The following is a 16,413-nucleotide window of genomic DNA, read 5'->3' as shown; positions in this document are numbered from 1 at the left end:
TTCTCTGGGGTACACTTAGTGATAAAGGTGGAGAAAGGGCTGTGTCCCCTTCAGCCCAGCACCCCAGACACACATCTAAGGGCTGACACTACGCAGCGAAAAGGGGGTTACTCACTAAACAGTGAGCTGCGATATCTCAATAACTTTCCTAGGCATTGGCTGAGTAACTGAATGACTCCAAGGAGGAGACGATGCTGTTGGTGGACTGGATGGGGATAGATGAGAAATATTGGGGGGCTCTTTACAGACAATGTGTGTAATAATGTATCCAGGGGTCACTACCAAAGTCATGTGATCGCTGACATTGGTATCTGCTGTCTTATAGCCCCCTCTGCTGGTTGGTTAAGATAACACTTATTTGTCATATAGAGCCCTGCATCCTCTAAGAGGGGGCTACGGGTTATTAAACCCTGCATCCTCTAAGAGGGGGCTACGGGTAGCCGAGCCATAAAGTTGCCAGGTATGCTTTCAGAGTGTAAGACTTCTCAGAATTTACCGACAGATGTTTCCTGAGGATGGTGGGATTTAGAGTGCAGTGGGTTGCCGACCGTGGCAACTTGAACTGAAAGGATTTCTACGAAGGTATTAAATTATTACTAACTGATAAAGTAAAACAAATATTACGGCAATATCAGCAGGTACCTGAGGAACTCCAGGTCATCCCAGCCATTGTGGATTAGCCCGTTCTCGTATCTCTCAAGCCCAATGGCCCGTAGCCACTCTCCGACGCTGGACTCCCGCAAGCTGGAGGAATTGTGTCCGCCCTGGTACAGCGCCTGCAACAAAACCCACAGATAAACCGGCGGCGGAATCCATGATCCGGTCGCAGCGGTATTTATAACTCTGTTTCAGCTGCAGAAGGTTATGGCGGATCTCGAAAGGATTTCCCAATGACCGCCGGGTGGAATATGGGCATCGTAATGAATGGTGCGTATTTTACGGTGACCCCTATGAACTAAAACCTTACCTCCTCAGCAAGGTCCTCCTGAATGCTCTCTCTGATACAGTGCTGCGAGAAGGCCAGAGGCCGAGTATAGTCCATGCAAAGCGGCGGTAGGTCCATTTTGCTCTTCCCTGAAAGCGCGTGAGATCCTCGGCTCTGCGCGTCCCTGCCCAGGGGGTCCGTCTTGCCGCCGGAATAGTCCACTTCGCTAAGAGTACGCGCCATCTGCAGCACGGAACAGGAACGGTCGTCCTGCATGGCATGAGATTGGGCATTCCCATGAGGCTCTGCCAGGTAGGAGGGCTGGGGAGCTGGCATGGGAGGCCTTGAGTGTGGTTTGGATGGAAACTTGGTCTCGGGGGGATCACTGAAGGTGACACCTACCCGGCCTTTGCCGGTTACGGCTCTCGGATGAGCTTCTTCTCCCTGACGGGAATGTAGTTCCCCGGAGGTGACGTAGAAAGGATTGTCCAGCATCTCAAACTCTGCAGACTTCGGGAGAGGAGGCGGTGGGAAGTCGGGAGGTGGAAGATTGAGGGTCCCAACATCTTCATCGGAGGAGGTCTCCTCTCCGCGCATGGCGTGCGGCTGCTGTCTGCGCCTATCGGAGTATAGAGACGGCACTGTGATTTGCACTTTATTCTTGGCCGTTCCAGGAGAGGGTAACTGTCCTTCAGGGGGCATCATGTGATGGGGGACCCCCTCCAAGACATAGTACGCAGGATTGTTGAAACTGTTCTTTACGGCAAGGCCTTCACCCTCTGCCTGCGCCTCCCCTTTACACCTAAAGGAGACAAAGAAGATTAAATCTGAAGCAAAAATAAGAACGGCTCCCTCAGATCTGCTGTCGGTGGTAAATTCGCAAAGAATAGTTAATTCATAATTGTGTGAATTGTGTATTATGGAAATAATAACGAAAGTAAAAATTAATTTATGCTGTTACAGGGTAAAGATGTATTCCCATCCCATTTCTACCACCATCTGTGAAAGAACTCACCGTGCCACTGAAGGGTCTTCCTTTGTTACTGGAAAACCGATGGGTGGGCGACTGTTTACATGGGAAGACCCTTTATCCGGCTCTTCAAACACCTTCCCGAGAGCGGGGCCCGGTGTCTCTGTACCCAGATGTTTCCGACTCGCAGATCTAAAGAAAGAATGAATTATGCTGATAATATTACCCATAGATTGAACGGGATGGAAATATTCTTCTGTGAACACGGACATTTCTATGAACAACCCTACTCTGAATTCAAACGTTTCCGGGGTTCCCAACGAACCAACGTTCCATCTAAGGTGAGACATCTTGTACGTAAAGAGATTAGAAAACACTGTTTCCCCAACCAAAAAAACTTACAAATGGCCCGGGTTGTTAAATGGTTAATTACATATGATACAATACATTTGGGGTCACGTAACCCTCTAGACTCCTCAGAACCAACCCTTTTGCTGTAGAACCCAAGTACATGACTTGTTATAAGCTGAGCGATACTTTACTTGGTTTGGTCTTGATTCGGTCTCGCTACTGAAGGTGGTTTTCCCTTGATGGCACCGGTCTCATCCTTGTCAATGCTGATCCATTCTGCGGGGAAAAGGGGTGACATGTTTGGCACCGGTCTCTGTAAAGGGTGATCTTGGGACTCCGTTGTTTGCCTCTAAATACCCCCTTATGGAATTTCTCACGTAAGGACGGTGTCTCCCCATGCAGGTTGCTTACCGTACAGCCGCTCTCTGGTCCCCATGCGTTCCGCAGGCACGCGCACCTTCATGGAGCCACGGATATTCCCCGTTTCCTCTCCGCGGTGAGACAGGTAAGTGAGGAACTGCTGAGAAGTGCTCCCGATCATAGACTTCAGGGCGATCACGCACTCCCCTAAGAGAGGAATTGAGGGGCATTCATGAATTTTAATCCTTTAAATGAGGAAGTACCGGAATTTATAAAAACATTAAGGGAATTCTAATGGAAACTGTGTAAATGGATTAAAAAATAAATAAATTTCATACCGTTTAAAAAAAGTATATTTTTGAAAAATATATTCTTCCAAAGAGAAGCCCCATATTTAGTCAGTTCATCGTGGTCGATATTTATCTTCAATAGGGAAGAAATGTATCACTTAAATGCTGAGAATATCAATCACCAACAGCTGAATTTATGAGGGAAAGAAGGGGCGTGTCTTCTACAAACAAAATGGCTCCACACGTAGGGAATCTAGATCATTTTCTAGATTCCTTCTACGTGGCAGAATTTCATTTTAAATAATTTTCATGATAAAATAACCAAGTATCACTTTAAATGCCCCCCTATAATGATTCATCTTAATTAGTTGCTCAAGCTGCTGTTATTTTTTACCATACGACTCGTATCCATCCACGGATTTGACCGTCAGCAGCAAGTGCTGGTCTTGCAGGTACTCAATCTCCGACAGAATGGGCTTCAGCTGCAGAAAGGACAGAAACGCCGATTAAATCACCTAACGACCAAGCAAATCACAGAAAATCTGAGTTTAACACAAATTACTGCATTGTCCTAAATACCTTTTATTTGGTTAAAACTTAAACAGGAGATTAGCGTGGATTATTTAAAATAGAAATCCTAGGACCCACTCTAGTCATAGAAGAACAAAACGGCGGATCATTGGGCCATTGATTTTTGGTACAGATGTGAGCATCTGCTTAATAAAATGCTCATATTAGAAATTTAGTTTTTTGGGGTCCTGATTTACACCAAAATAGTAATATTTGACTGGAAAGCTCTTGTTTTACCGGCTATGTCTTGCAGTAATTATTTAGCTACAAACATTCCTGACTGTAAATCCCAACAGGTGGATGTCCCAGCTAATTGTCTGATTTTGGTTTTTAGAACGCCGATCTCTTTGACTCACCGTTGGGAGTTGCCGCGACGACCACTGTACTTTCAAGAAGTTGACGTTATCGACGCTCTGACTGTCGTTCTCGCTGCTCTTCATGAACTCTGAAATAAGGAAGACACAAAGCAGGTTTATATGTTGGAAAGACCTTTAAACCCTCAACACCTGTAACGCCATTCCATGCCATCGTCGTTGGCTGGTCACATCAAACCTATCATGGCGGCATTCTGCGCGAGGCTCTCCAGAGAGCTGTAATCATTATCTTTTGCCAGGAACACTTAAATGTCAAGCGAGAACATTTACACGGATAGGCTGTTGCCATAGAAACCCCAAAACACTTCTTAAACCCACAAGGAAAAAAATACAATGGCCGATCTGCTACGGTTTTTTGCTTAATATACTAGAGGGGGCACCGAATGTTTTCCCTAAGTAGAACAGCACCTTTAAACAGTCGTAAAAAGGAGCCGACTGTGTACAACGCGTTTCGCAGCAGTAACTCATGCAATAATTAATGCATATTTTAAAGTCGTTCTAGCAATACACGGCTGTATCTTTTAATTGAACCCCCATTTAATGAGTGTTTGCAGGCTCCTATATACAAAGGTCATTCCAGGAACCCCAAATCCTGTATTTTTATACTTCTTAGGCGAGCGCTCCCCTACCTTTAAGTTCCTTAAGAACTATTAAAACAAAATGTACGAGCCGGTCCCAACTTAGAAAGGGAGGCATCTCACCTTCCAGACACCCAGAGTAAAACTCAATGAAAAACTTGGTCCTGCTGGCGGTCTTCACGATGGCTTCAATGTTCTCAAACTCTATGTAAGCCTGGTCTGATGCCTTCAGGAGACCTGGGGCAAATGGAGAAAACCACTCAAATGACAGTCTATGAACACAGTAACCCAACACCAACGGTACCGGCATGGCGGAAACTTTCCATATGTGGCTCAAACAGCTGCGTTACCTTTCTTGGAAACAAACTGTGAGGTCACTCCAACTTCAAACGATCCAAACACCGGAGAATGGTCACTGGTCATGATGTCATCGGTGCACCCTGTAAAGAAAAACAAGTATAATAAATAATCTATACTCTTACAGAATACGGAACTAACAAATTTATCATGAGTTAATTTAGTATTTAAGTAAATAAAATGTATTTAATATGTGATTTTAATTAGACATCCTAAACATTAAGTGCCCACGTGGAGAAGGGAAAGTTAAAAGAAGGTTCATAGTGTTGTCTCAGCGTTATACATCAAATAAGGCATGTTCTTACCGTAAGAGTTGCAGATCACGTGTGTTTCAGGGTAGGATTTCCACAGGATTCGATCGCACCATGACGGAACGTTCGTACGTACCTGCGAGACAGCGTTTGCGAAAGAACACAACATTTAATTGCTTTGCCGGTAAATAGATTTAGAAATACACAAGAAGAATTCTTGCACGGATCAGAGGGGGCGCACGGGTCAGAGGGGGCGCACGGGTCAGAGGGGGCGCACGGATCAGAAGGAGGCGCACGGATCAGAGGGGGCGCACGGATCAGAAGGAGGCAGAGTCTTCTTCTATTCCTTACCCCAGTGGGTTTGTGTTTGTGCCATACGTAGGTATCCCTGGATCCTCTCTCATAGCGGTACGTGGGTGGAAACATGATCTCTTCTTCATCTGCGGAGGACATCACAATGACATCAGAACGACATCAGATGTGTAACAGACCACCATTCACACTGCCCTAGCTTTCACTTTTAGGACAAAATCAAGCGCATGGTCAGACCTTCCGAACATAATCAGATTACTCTGCCCAGAGTCCTCAATTACCAAAGCAGATCCCCCTATACAACAACATCAACCGCCGTCCAGATCTCTGTACTGTATCCATCAGGCACTGGTCAGCTTTCCCTGTATAGTACCGTCTGATTGCCTGGTCCGATTGCCCCGTACTGTACCGAGAAGGACCGGATCTCCCAGTATAAACGTAGGAGAATATTTTTGGGGCTCACTTACTAAAACGCAGGAAGATTTTGTTTTTCTCCTTCTCCAGGTTCAGTTGGTCGACCTTCAGCAGCGGCTCAAACTCTTTACGGCTGATGTAATTCAGGATTTCCTAAGAGTCCAACGAGATGAGGATCAGTAAAATATATCGTTTCCCCACAGGGTGCCGAATTCCCCCCCTCCCAATACTGTGCATTTATATACATGCCGCAGAAATCCAACATCGTATAGCCACCCGGCATTAACTCTACATTTAACTCTTCGTGTATCAGCGGACGATATTAAAAAGGAGTCTATTTTTATATTTATTTTTCAGACAAAACATTTAAAATGACCAAGAAACCTGAAAATGACCGGATTGTGGGATTGGCTCCTTTTTTTTTTAAATAAAAAAACAAAAACAGAATCCTCGGGGTTAATAATTAGTTAGTACAAGCAACATCAGTTGGTCATATGGCCATTGGGGCACTTATAGTAGAAGATGTAGTTGCGGATAAATAACGGCGTATAATAAAAATATCAGCACTAATGCTTCTTTTGTTGCTTGTTTGCAGCCATGTAATATTGTGACCCTCCTGGAGCATATTTAAGGAGTAGAGTGCATGCTCTTGTGGTTCACATATATAAATAACAGACACCACATGCTTTTAGTGGTGTATCCCCATTATTGAATCATATTTCTTTTTGACTGAGGGTGCACGATCTTGCAAAATGCAAGCAAAAAAGCAAGCAAAATTTTAAAAAAAGAAGAAAACCATAAAACCGTCTCACCTGGACGTCCATATCCAGCCGGTAGTTGAGATCTCCGAACCAGAAGAGGTGAGTGAAACGCAAGGAGATATCAAACGAATTCAGCTGTTTGTCTCCCAGCGAGAGAAGCCTCAGGATATCCAGATAATTTTGATTCCGTCTAACGCAGAGGCGCAGAGGTAAACAAAATATTAGTTTTCTTGATCCAGAAATTTGGATTTTCCATTAAAACACGTCAGATACATGGAATGTGATTCAGAATTCTAGAATTTCTTTAATACTGCTTGCTGATTTTTTAAAGCAGAAGGTCCCAGGCCAGCCGGTTTTTGGCATACCCAGGCCATATGAATCCATGCTTGGACCGGCCATCAGGCACATCGGGCAAATGCCCCATGGCACCTATCATGTACCTTCACTGCCACTCCATTGGCATATTCCATCCTGACGTGCCCCGACCTGTTGGATCCACCAGGCCACATGCTTTAATATTTGTAAGAATGCAGCAGGGCGCATCCAGCATGCTGTCACACACGTCGTTTATCGGCCGCTGGTCTTAAAGTGCCAGGGCCGATTTTAACCCCCAGTATGTCCCAGTATGAACTTCTGTACGGGTAGCAGGGAAAGATACTGATGTACTTCAAAGGCAACCACAACCATTACTTTTATTACCAGTATCAGATAAAAAAAAATATTGTGCAGTTTTCTTTAAAGAAAACAAAAAAAAACAGTTCCTGTTTTTAATATAATTGTTTTAATATATAATTTAGAATTTATTTATACATAATATAATGTTTTCAGGAAGCTGCATAGCAGCCATTTGTTCTCGTTCTGTTATCTGAGCCCCTATCTACTAAACAAACCCCCCGACTCCTTATCATACTGCCCGCAGTAAACAACAGAACGGCTCAGTCTTAATCACCCAGCTGGACTCTCTGACTAATGAACGTCTATGGAGGAACAGACTTCATTAGCATTGCCATAAAGCATCAGCTCAGTGTGGTGTCTGAGCCAGGAAAGTCACCCAAGTCTGCAGATAAAGGGAGTTTATTGGAACAAAAAGAGAAAAAATGTAGGTTAGCACTGACAAAAATCTTTTTTTTTGTGCTATTTTGTTTTTCCCATTCCCATTCTCCAGTAATGTATATGGCACTGGATTTTATACTCAAGGACAAAAAAAAAGATGATCTCCTATATTTGCTTAAAAAACAATTCTTGCAGGACCATCCATAGAAGAAGCCGGTGATGCCTTTAACACCTGCTCCTTTTTGGCCCCTGGCTTGCCCCGTATGGATGATTGACGAGAGACACTGCTTACCTGGCCGTCTTCTCATTGCCTGAGGTCAGGTGACAGTTGACAAATCCAAACGAGGTCCCGTTAAACATGAAAGATATCCCGACTGCACCCTTATTGCCTGCGAATAAACGATGAATACATGTGTCACCATGTATAGCTTACACAGGAACTATCCTAATTATAATTTATTATAGAATAGCTATATAACCTACAACCCATGGCTCCAGAACTAAACATATAAATCATTTATAGCTCTCTCAAATACAACAAAATTGAAAGAGACATCTCAGTGACCACGTGCACTAAAGTGCACACCGTATCCCTTTAATGAACAGGCCCCAGTGTCATTGTGAACGGTTCATTCTTTAACCTATACATAGTCTCGGGAAGGTCTTACCAAGGGTGTTGGCGATGCCCGTCTTCACGCTGGATGTGCTTATATGACTTATTCGGTTCTCGTGCTCCGGCCGGACCAGCACGGCAATTTTAATGTTCCATAAGGACTGCATGGCGACCTGAAGAAAGAAAACCGAATTCACGTGACTGCTAATCAACAATAAACATCATACAAAGCATTAAATAACAGCTTACGTAACATAGACTGATGCAACAAAATCATATAAAGTCCATGTTAAATATTCACTGACCAATCAGGAAAGCTTAAGCACAGAATCCACTCTCAAAATGAGTTTTTATTCCATCCCAAACCTTATATAAGCAATTAAACAACTTGTCAGGAATACAGAGTTATTATTATAAGATATGGGCATAAGTAAGGCAGCTTAAACATGCATGGGATAGACATACGGCTCCTGAAGACGAGACCAACGACTGATCAAGGTTGTAAGTCTTTACAGCTGGAAAAATGGGCGACTAGACGGGGGCCAAATGGGGCCGATCTGCCGCCAAATTCTATGCTTCTCACACCTACCGGCCGGTAATCCACCTCGGTATAGTCTTTAAGCATCCCTCGCAGGAAGTCCACCCACTCTTTGTCTGCTACCGAGTTCTCCTGGGTTCCAAACACGTAGATATCGTGAGGGATGGTGACCGTCATCTCGTCCATGGTCTTCCCCAGACCCTTGGAACTGAACCAAGAAGTGAGGTTCTTCTGCGGCGGGACACTTCCTGTAAAAGGCGACACCACGAGATGAGGGAACCGCCAGGTACACCGATACGGAAGTATAACAACAACGAGGAACTGGGATAACGTCTTCAGAGTGTAGTCGGTACATTTTTTGGACTGCGGTTGAAGCACGTTAACAGCGTCGTAGCCTTCTAGATCATCGGCCGAGTGTAGGACACATCATACATCACACTCGGCTAATAAACATCTCCTAACAATCATAATCCATTTTTTAGATACATTGTATTCATTGTAATGGTAAAACCTGCTATTCCTAAACAAATTACCAGCGCGCACATCCATTCCTAAAAAAATATACGTTAAATAACCATGCTGTTTTTTGGCCAAAGCCCAAAGGGGTCACCCCGCCATGTTCAGGCCCGCCGCGAGAGCTGAGTCCTAACTGAAAGACAATGTCACCGAACCAAGACAACAATGGCTTATCGCAAGCTGAGAGCGGGATTTATATATTTCACCCACTTCACCCTTAAAAAGGAAGCTAAAAAATAATTTTAAAAAAATAACATATCAAAAGGTTGTTGGCTACTGCGTAAGTTTTCCCCCCAAAAATTTTTTTGCACTTTTGTAAGCCTACATACAGTAGATACTTGCTGGTTTGAACTCTGATACATTGTTTTTCTACTTCTTAACTAATATTCAAGTTATGCTGGAACAGAGCACCCGGCATAAGGCGTCTCTCTATTCCTCCGAGGTAGCTCCTCTCTATGGTACAAGCGGTCACATTGGGTTTCGTTTCCCGTTCTCACCCATGTTCCACGTCCCGATGAAGACCGAGATCATGTCCGGCTCATCTTGGTTCGAGTGTTTGTTTTTCATTAGCTGGAGCAGCTGACAAAAGGCCTCCCGCTTCTAAAACAGACAGAGAGAGAGACAAATCTAAAAAATCAGGCCGGCGGTCTCTCCGTAGCCGCCCCTGGGCCGAGTGCTGCCAAGGCACAACGCTTACCCTGGCACTGACAAAAATGAAGTCCTTGCGTTGGGTTTTGTCCTTCTCTTTCTCGAACACGATGCCCAGTTTGTAGGGGACGCGCTGGGACTTTATCAGCTGTCGGACTAAACGGGATGAACACAGAGAGGCTTTATCTCACAAGACAATACGAGCTCCTACAAACCCTTTTTGTTTCATTTAAATGATCGTTCTTTACACATTTGATCAGCCATTTTTCTCCTAATGCTGATTTAACCCACCTCCGAGGGTCCATAAATGTAAAAGGAATATTCCACACACCCCAGTTCCATACAGCGTATACCGGTACCGGAGATCATTTCGCATGGACCCCGCGCGCCCTTACTTTTGTCGTGCGAGAACGTGTTCCAGTCCTCCTGAGACTCCTTCACTTTCTTGGTGACGATGAGTTTTCCCCCTTCCACGTCTACGCTCAACGTGTACTTCTGGGATTTGACAATCTTGGTGAGGTCAGCCATGTCTAACTTTACCTTTAATACAAAATGTGAGACAAAAGCTCCCAGTTAATAATAATAATAAACAAAAAAAGCCAGGCTCACCTATATCCTTCTAATAGAGCAGAAAATAAAATAAAAATCTGAATAATAATTCCAGAATTACACATTTTTTTTAAAGCTTATTTAGCCATTGGGGCCAAGTTGCTCTTACCTCGAAGGTCTGCACTGGAATGGTTTTGGTCTTCCTACAGGACTGTGGGATTGGTGCAGACTGGGCTGAATTACTCATATCCTGCAAAGCCTTCAGAGCCTGGAGACAAACAAACGTATGACATGGGGCAGGTGTGCAAAACAGGAGGGCAACAATAGAAATGCTCAGTCTCAATCACTCTGACTAATAAATGTACATGGAAGAACAGACTCATTAGCATTGCCATAAAGCATCAGCTCAGTGTGGTGTTTGAGCCGGGAAACTCAACCAAAATATCACATGACTGACAGCAACGGCAGCAGAAGGTCTGCAGATAAAGGGAGTTTATTGGGACAAAATGAGATTAAACCAGGGTTTTTTTATCTGTATACAGCGCTAGGGGGTTATATTACTGTATACAGCGCTGGGGGGTTATATTACTGTATACAGCGCTGGGGGGTTATATTACTGTATACAGCGCTAGGGGGTTATATTACTGTATACAGCGCTGGGGGGGTTATATTACTGTATACAGCGCTGGGGGGTTATATTACTGTATACAGCGCTGTGGGGGTTATATTACTGTATACAGCGCTGGGGGGTTATATTACTGTATACAGTGCTGGGGGTTATATTACTGTATACAGCGCCGGGGGGGTTATATTACTGTATACAGCGCTGGGGGGTTATATTACTGTATACAGCACTGGGGGGGTTATATTACTGTATACAGCGCTGGGGGGGTTATATTACTGTATACAGCGCTGGGGTTATATTACTGTATACAGCGCTGGGGGGTTATATTACTGTTTACAGCGCTGGGGGGTTATATTACTGTATACAGCGCTGGGGGGTTATATTACTGTATACAGCGCTGGGGGTTATATTACTGTATACAGCGCTGGGGGTTATATTACTGTATACAGCGCTGGGGGGTTTATATTACTGTATACAGCGCTGGGGGGTTATATTACTGTATACAGCGCTGGGGGTTATATTACTGTATACAGCGCTGGGGGTTATATTACTGTATACAGCGCTGGGGGTTATATTACTGTATACAGCGCTGGGGGTTATATTACTGTATACAGCGCTGGGGGTTATATTACTGTATATAGTGCGGGGGGTTATATTACTGTATACAGCGCTGGGGGGTTATATTACTGTATACAGCGCTGGGGGTTATATTACTGTATACAGCGCTGGGGGTTATATTACTGTATACAGTGCTGGGGGGTTATATTACTGTATACAGCGCTGGGGGTTATATTACTGTATACAGCGCTGGGGGGTTATATTACTGTATACAGCGCTGGGGGTTATATTACTGTATACAGCGCTGGGGGTTATATTACTGTATACAGCGCTGGGGGTTATATTACTGTATACAGCGCTGGGGGTTATATTACTGTATACAGCGCTGGGGGTTATATTACTGTATACAGCGCTGGGGGTTATATTACTGTATATAGTGCGGGGGGTTATATTACTGTATACAGCGCTGGGGGGTTATATTACTGTATACAGCGCTGGGGGTTATATTACTGTATACAGCGCTGGGGGTTATGCTCAAGGAAAAAAAGTATTTTAATCTTTTTAAAATTTATTAATCTTTCTAGCAGTGAAAAGACAGTGAGGAGAAATTGAAATGAGAGCCAAACATGCCGACTGTCACAATTTTTCAGACAGTCACTTCCCCGGTAACTTCCTCTGCTGATATTGCACAACCGCCACGTTCTAATAATTCTTCAGACCGTTCGGTTTCTTATCATCTGTTAGCTCAGAATCTACGGCGATTTAAACGTGCGCGGCGAGTGGGACCTGGTTATTAAGACCCTTACCTTCTTCTCGATGTTGGACAGGAAATCCTTCAGCACGGAAAGCTTAACCACCAGGTTTTCGAGTTCTTGTTCACCAGCTTGGTTGGCGGTCTGAGAAAAAAAAAAGCAGGGAAATTTGGGTTGCAAAAAAGATAAAACCCACCGCATTCCGACACATTTCATCTTCTCACCTGCTGGGTTATTTTTGACAGCATCGGGGGACCTTGCTGATCGAATATCTTGGAGAGAATTTCTAGCCCCGACAACACTTTATCCACCTCCCTATAACAAACAAAACAAAAAAAGGAAGAAAGAAAGAAATTGGAATTTTAATATTAAAAAAAGGCAATATTCCAGTACGTTTAAGGTTTTTATGTACTGCGCCTCTGTGGGTTTTATTACAATGATTTGGATCTTTAGGTTTTTTTTACCCATGTAGTCTCTTGCAGGAGAGGACCAGCGTCTTGTTGAGATGGGGAAGGGTCGTAGCCCCAGATTTCACGGCCTCCAGATCCAGGGCGTAATTCCCCTTGAGATACTCGTGGGACAGCGTGCTCAGTCCGTTGGTCGAGCTAAGCGAGCAGAAAAAGAAGGAAAATTAGCATGGCGGGTACGGCGTCAGTATGGTCATTAGACACAGGGGCATGGAGATAGAGCGCCACAGTGTTATTGACCCTTGTGACAAACAGTAAATTAGTACGTAAAGCTACTTATTAGCCTAAACTTGCTAGCTAATCCTGATGACTGGCGGGGGTCTCGGGGAGTGCAGACTGGGTGGGCACACTGCTTGCCACTTATCAGGGACCCGCCCACGAGGAGTCATGCTCTCAGCTACTCATGCCAGTGTCACTCCGGGTCACAGGAGTGGGTTCTGAGACGCCCCACTCCTCACTCACTTCCCCCTTAAACAGCGGCGTGTCCCGCGACATCAGCGGGAACGGCAGCGGATATCAGCGGGAACGGCGGCGGATATCAGCGGGGCCACCCACCGATGTCCGCGGGACTTCACGATGTCAGGCTGAGCAGTGAAGACAGACAGGATATAGACGCTGGGATGTTTTCAACAAGACAATACAGCAAAAACCGTATGTTATATAAAAAAAGGAATACGCTTATTTAAGGTGCATTCCATGATAGTACATAAAAATGTACAAAACTATAAATTTTGGGGGGAAATCTACGTGGAACGGAACCTCTAGCATCAGCGTATAACTAGCAGCATCTACATGTAAGAATCTGCCACCTGCTCAAAGATCCTGCCACTAAAACCAAGAAATGCCCCACCAAGTCACTATTAAAGATAAAGGCTACCACGAGCCCAGGCACATGACCAGCAGTGTACTCAGTGCCGCGCACGCAATCACTGTGACCATTGTTATCCTCCTATCTATAACGGCGGGACACAAGTTAAATATTAGCAACAGGACTACGAGTCGCTGCCTTCCCTACCCTGCTTTTTCTATGTCTAATTTCTGCGGCCCAATCCGCACTGGCCAGAACCCTGGGCGCTGTATATGTTAAGGATATTCCATACAACAATGCCATATAAATCGCTAAATAATAATAACGCAGATTTCCTGTGATACAAATCTGCCCCACAAACAAGCACTAGAATAAGTTATTCCCCCCCCACCAAACAATCAATACCTTTCTGGGATGCTGATGTCCTGCCCACAGGGTACCAAGCTCTGCCCCATGGAACAGCCGGCGGAGGCAGAGCGCGGGGGTAACGGGGGCTTCTCGTCTTCCCCATCTACAAAGACAAAAAATGAGATGGCGGCAGACTGACGAAACACGGCATAAGTAACACAGAACAAATTCACTGACCCCCTGCCAACTAATACTGGTAATATTATATATTAGAATATACATTATATATTATTAGGTGGCTGGACTAGCAATTAATACTGACATCAAATTACACAGAGGAACATAATCATTTATTGTGCTAAAAGCCAAAAACAGAGGAGAAAACGGCTCATTCTGCAAGAATAGGGACGAGATTTATTTTTGGGAAGAAAGAAAGAGAGAGAGCAAAAGAGAAAGGAGAGAGAAAGAGAGCGAAAGAGAAAGGAGAGCGAAAGAGAAAGGAGAGAGAAAGAGAGCAAAAGAGAAAGGAGAGAGAAAGAGAGCAAAAGAGAAAGGAGAGAGAAAGAGAGCAAAAGAGAAAGGAGAGCGAAAGAGAAAGGAGAGAGAAAGAGAGCAAAAGAGAAAGGAGAGGGAAAGAGAGCAAAAGAGAAAGGAGAGAGAGAAAGAGAGCAAAAGAGAAAGGAGAGAGAAAGAGAGCAAAAGAGAAAGGAGAGAGAGAAAGAGAGCAAAAGAGAAAGGAGAGCGAAAGAGAGCAAAAGAGAAAGGAGAGAGAAAGAGAGCAAAAGAGAAAGGAGAGCGAAAGAGAGCAAAAGAGAAAGGAGAGCGAAAGAGAGCAAAAGAGAAAGGAGAGAGAAAGAGAAAGGAGAGAGAAAGAGAGCAAAAGAGAAAGGAGAGAGAAAGAGAGCAAAAGAGAAAGGAGAGAGAAAGAGAAAGGAGAGAGAAGGAGAGCAAAAGAGAAAGGAGAGAGAAAGAGAGCAAAAGAGAAAGGAGAGAGAAAGAGAGCGAAAGAGAAAGGAGAGAGAAAGAGAGCAAAAGAGAAAGGAGAGAGAAAGAGAGCAAAAGAGAAAGGAGAGGGAAAGAGAGCAAAAGAGAAAGGAGAGAGAGAAAGAGAGCAAAAGAGAAAGGAGAGAGAAAGAGAGCAAAAGAGAAAGGAGAGAGAGAAAGAGAGCAAAAGAGAAAGGAGAGCGAAAGAGAGCAAAAGAGAAAGGAGAGCGAAAGAGAGCAAAAGAGAAAGGAGAGAGAAAGAGAGCAAAAGAGAAAGGAGAGCGAAAGAGAGCAAAAGAGAAAGGAGAGAGAAAGAGAAAGGAGAGAGAAAGAGAGCAAAAGAGAAAGGAGAGAGAAAGAGAGCAAAAGAGAAAGGAGAGAGAAAGAGAAAGGAGAGAGAAAGAGAGCAAAAGAGAAAGGAGAGAGAAAGAGAGCAAAAGAGAAAGGAGAGAGAAAGAGAGCGAAAGAGAAAGGAGAGAGAAAGAGAAAGGAGAGAGAAAGAGAGAGAAAAGAAAGAAAGAAAGAAAGAAAGAAAGAAGACCTTAAACTTGTAATATCTGAATACTCATATTCTTATTGGATAGTCCCAAATTTCCCAGGACGGTGCTGGTTTTTTGTTTTTTTTTGGGGGGGGTCCTGTCCTGTCAAATTCGGGTCTGTCCCGGCATAAAAATACTCCCCGTGCAGAGGTCGTTACACGGTGTACAGACAGTACTGTGTTGTATGTATGTGTCAGACACACGCGGACTAAACACGAGCTCCAAACTACCCGGTATCCGTACAGAGCTGAACGCTGCGGGGTCAGGCCGAGGGTGTGACTCCGCCCCTGAGGACACGCCCCCTTTCCCCCAGGATGGGAATGTTGGCGAAGATCTATGTGATTTATGTACACGGAACAAAGAAAGCGCGGATTTCTGTATCTGGGGGCTGTATTCCCCCTAACACGCGCAAGAGCGCTTCCGCCCCATCACGGGAAATATCTGAAGTGCAGACATTTGGGGGAGCTCGCAAGCGTACCCGAGTAATCCCGGTCTTCCGGATTATCCTTTTCTTTCTCTCGCTCTACGGGGTAGAGTAGGGTGCACACCATGCCCTGATTGGGCTGCAGGTAGAGCGCGATCAGGTCCCCCAACTTCTTGAAACGCCGCACCTGGACCCCTTGGGACGTCTGGGGGGGGGGGGAATAAAAAAGATTGAAATCAGATTTTTCATACTAAGAAAATCCATTTCGGTGGAAACTATGCTTTTCATCCTGTTTTAGTAATATTTCCCCATTTTTTTAAGCATACTAAAAGTTCTCGAATGGCATTTTTAAATATGAACATAAAAAATGTATTATTGGTTCCATGGATTTTGGAATCTCCTTTCCAAGAAACCCCACTTTTTGTAAATCTCAGAAGATTAAAATTAATTTCTTTTAAGCAAAAAAAAAAAATGTATA

General features: G+C 44.4%; 1 protein-coding gene across 1 annotated transcript in view; it reads right to left on the bottom strand.

Annotated features, from left to right (window-relative positions):
* The window catches only part of INPPL1 (inositol polyphosphate phosphatase like 1), a 35,005-nt gene that overhangs the window by 1,793 nt on the left and 16,799 nt on the right, over nt 1–16,413 (bottom strand). The window contains exons 3-27 of the mRNA XM_053456603.1: nt 15,990–16,140; nt 14,046–14,151; nt 12,830–12,970; nt 12,590–12,680; nt 12,420–12,509; nt 10,600–10,698; nt 10,277–10,421; nt 9,931–10,037; nt 9,731–9,833; nt 8,769–8,965; nt 8,235–8,352; nt 7,859–7,955; nt 6,565–6,703; nt 5,806–5,905; nt 5,378–5,466; nt 5,081–5,162; nt 4,769–4,858; nt 4,542–4,655; nt 3,823–3,911; nt 3,291–3,378; nt 2,658–2,813; nt 2,438–2,522; nt 1,941–2,087; nt 968–1,727; nt 643–776 (exon numbers count right to left, since the gene is read on the bottom strand). Of these exons, the coding sequence (XP_053312578.1) occupies nt 643–776; nt 968–1,727; nt 1,941–2,087; nt 2,438–2,522; nt 2,658–2,813; nt 3,291–3,378; nt 3,823–3,911; nt 4,542–4,655; nt 4,769–4,858; nt 5,081–5,162; nt 5,378–5,466; nt 5,806–5,905; nt 6,565–6,703; nt 7,859–7,955; nt 8,235–8,352; nt 8,769–8,965; nt 9,731–9,833; nt 9,931–10,037; nt 10,277–10,421; nt 10,600–10,698; nt 12,420–12,509; nt 12,590–12,680; nt 12,830–12,970; nt 14,046–14,151; nt 15,990–16,140 (3,518 nt within the window). The remainder of the gene's footprint in view (nt 1–642; nt 777–967; nt 1,728–1,940; nt 2,088–2,437; nt 2,523–2,657; nt 2,814–3,290; nt 3,379–3,822; nt 3,912–4,541; nt 4,656–4,768; nt 4,859–5,080; nt 5,163–5,377; nt 5,467–5,805; nt 5,906–6,564; nt 6,704–7,858; nt 7,956–8,234; nt 8,353–8,768; nt 8,966–9,730; nt 9,834–9,930; nt 10,038–10,276; nt 10,422–10,599; nt 10,699–12,419; nt 12,510–12,589; nt 12,681–12,829; nt 12,971–14,045; nt 14,152–15,989; nt 16,141–16,413) is intronic.

Source organism: Spea bombifrons, chromosome 2 (genome assembly GCF_027358695.1).
Source record: "Spea bombifrons isolate aSpeBom1 chromosome 2, aSpeBom1.2.pri, whole genome shotgun sequence".
NCBI classification, from domain to species: domain Eukaryota; kingdom Metazoa; phylum Chordata; class Amphibia; order Anura; family Pelobatidae; genus Spea; species Spea bombifrons.
The sequence above is the reverse complement of the archived record's forward strand: the minus strand, read 5'-3'. Positions and strand labels throughout refer to the sequence as shown.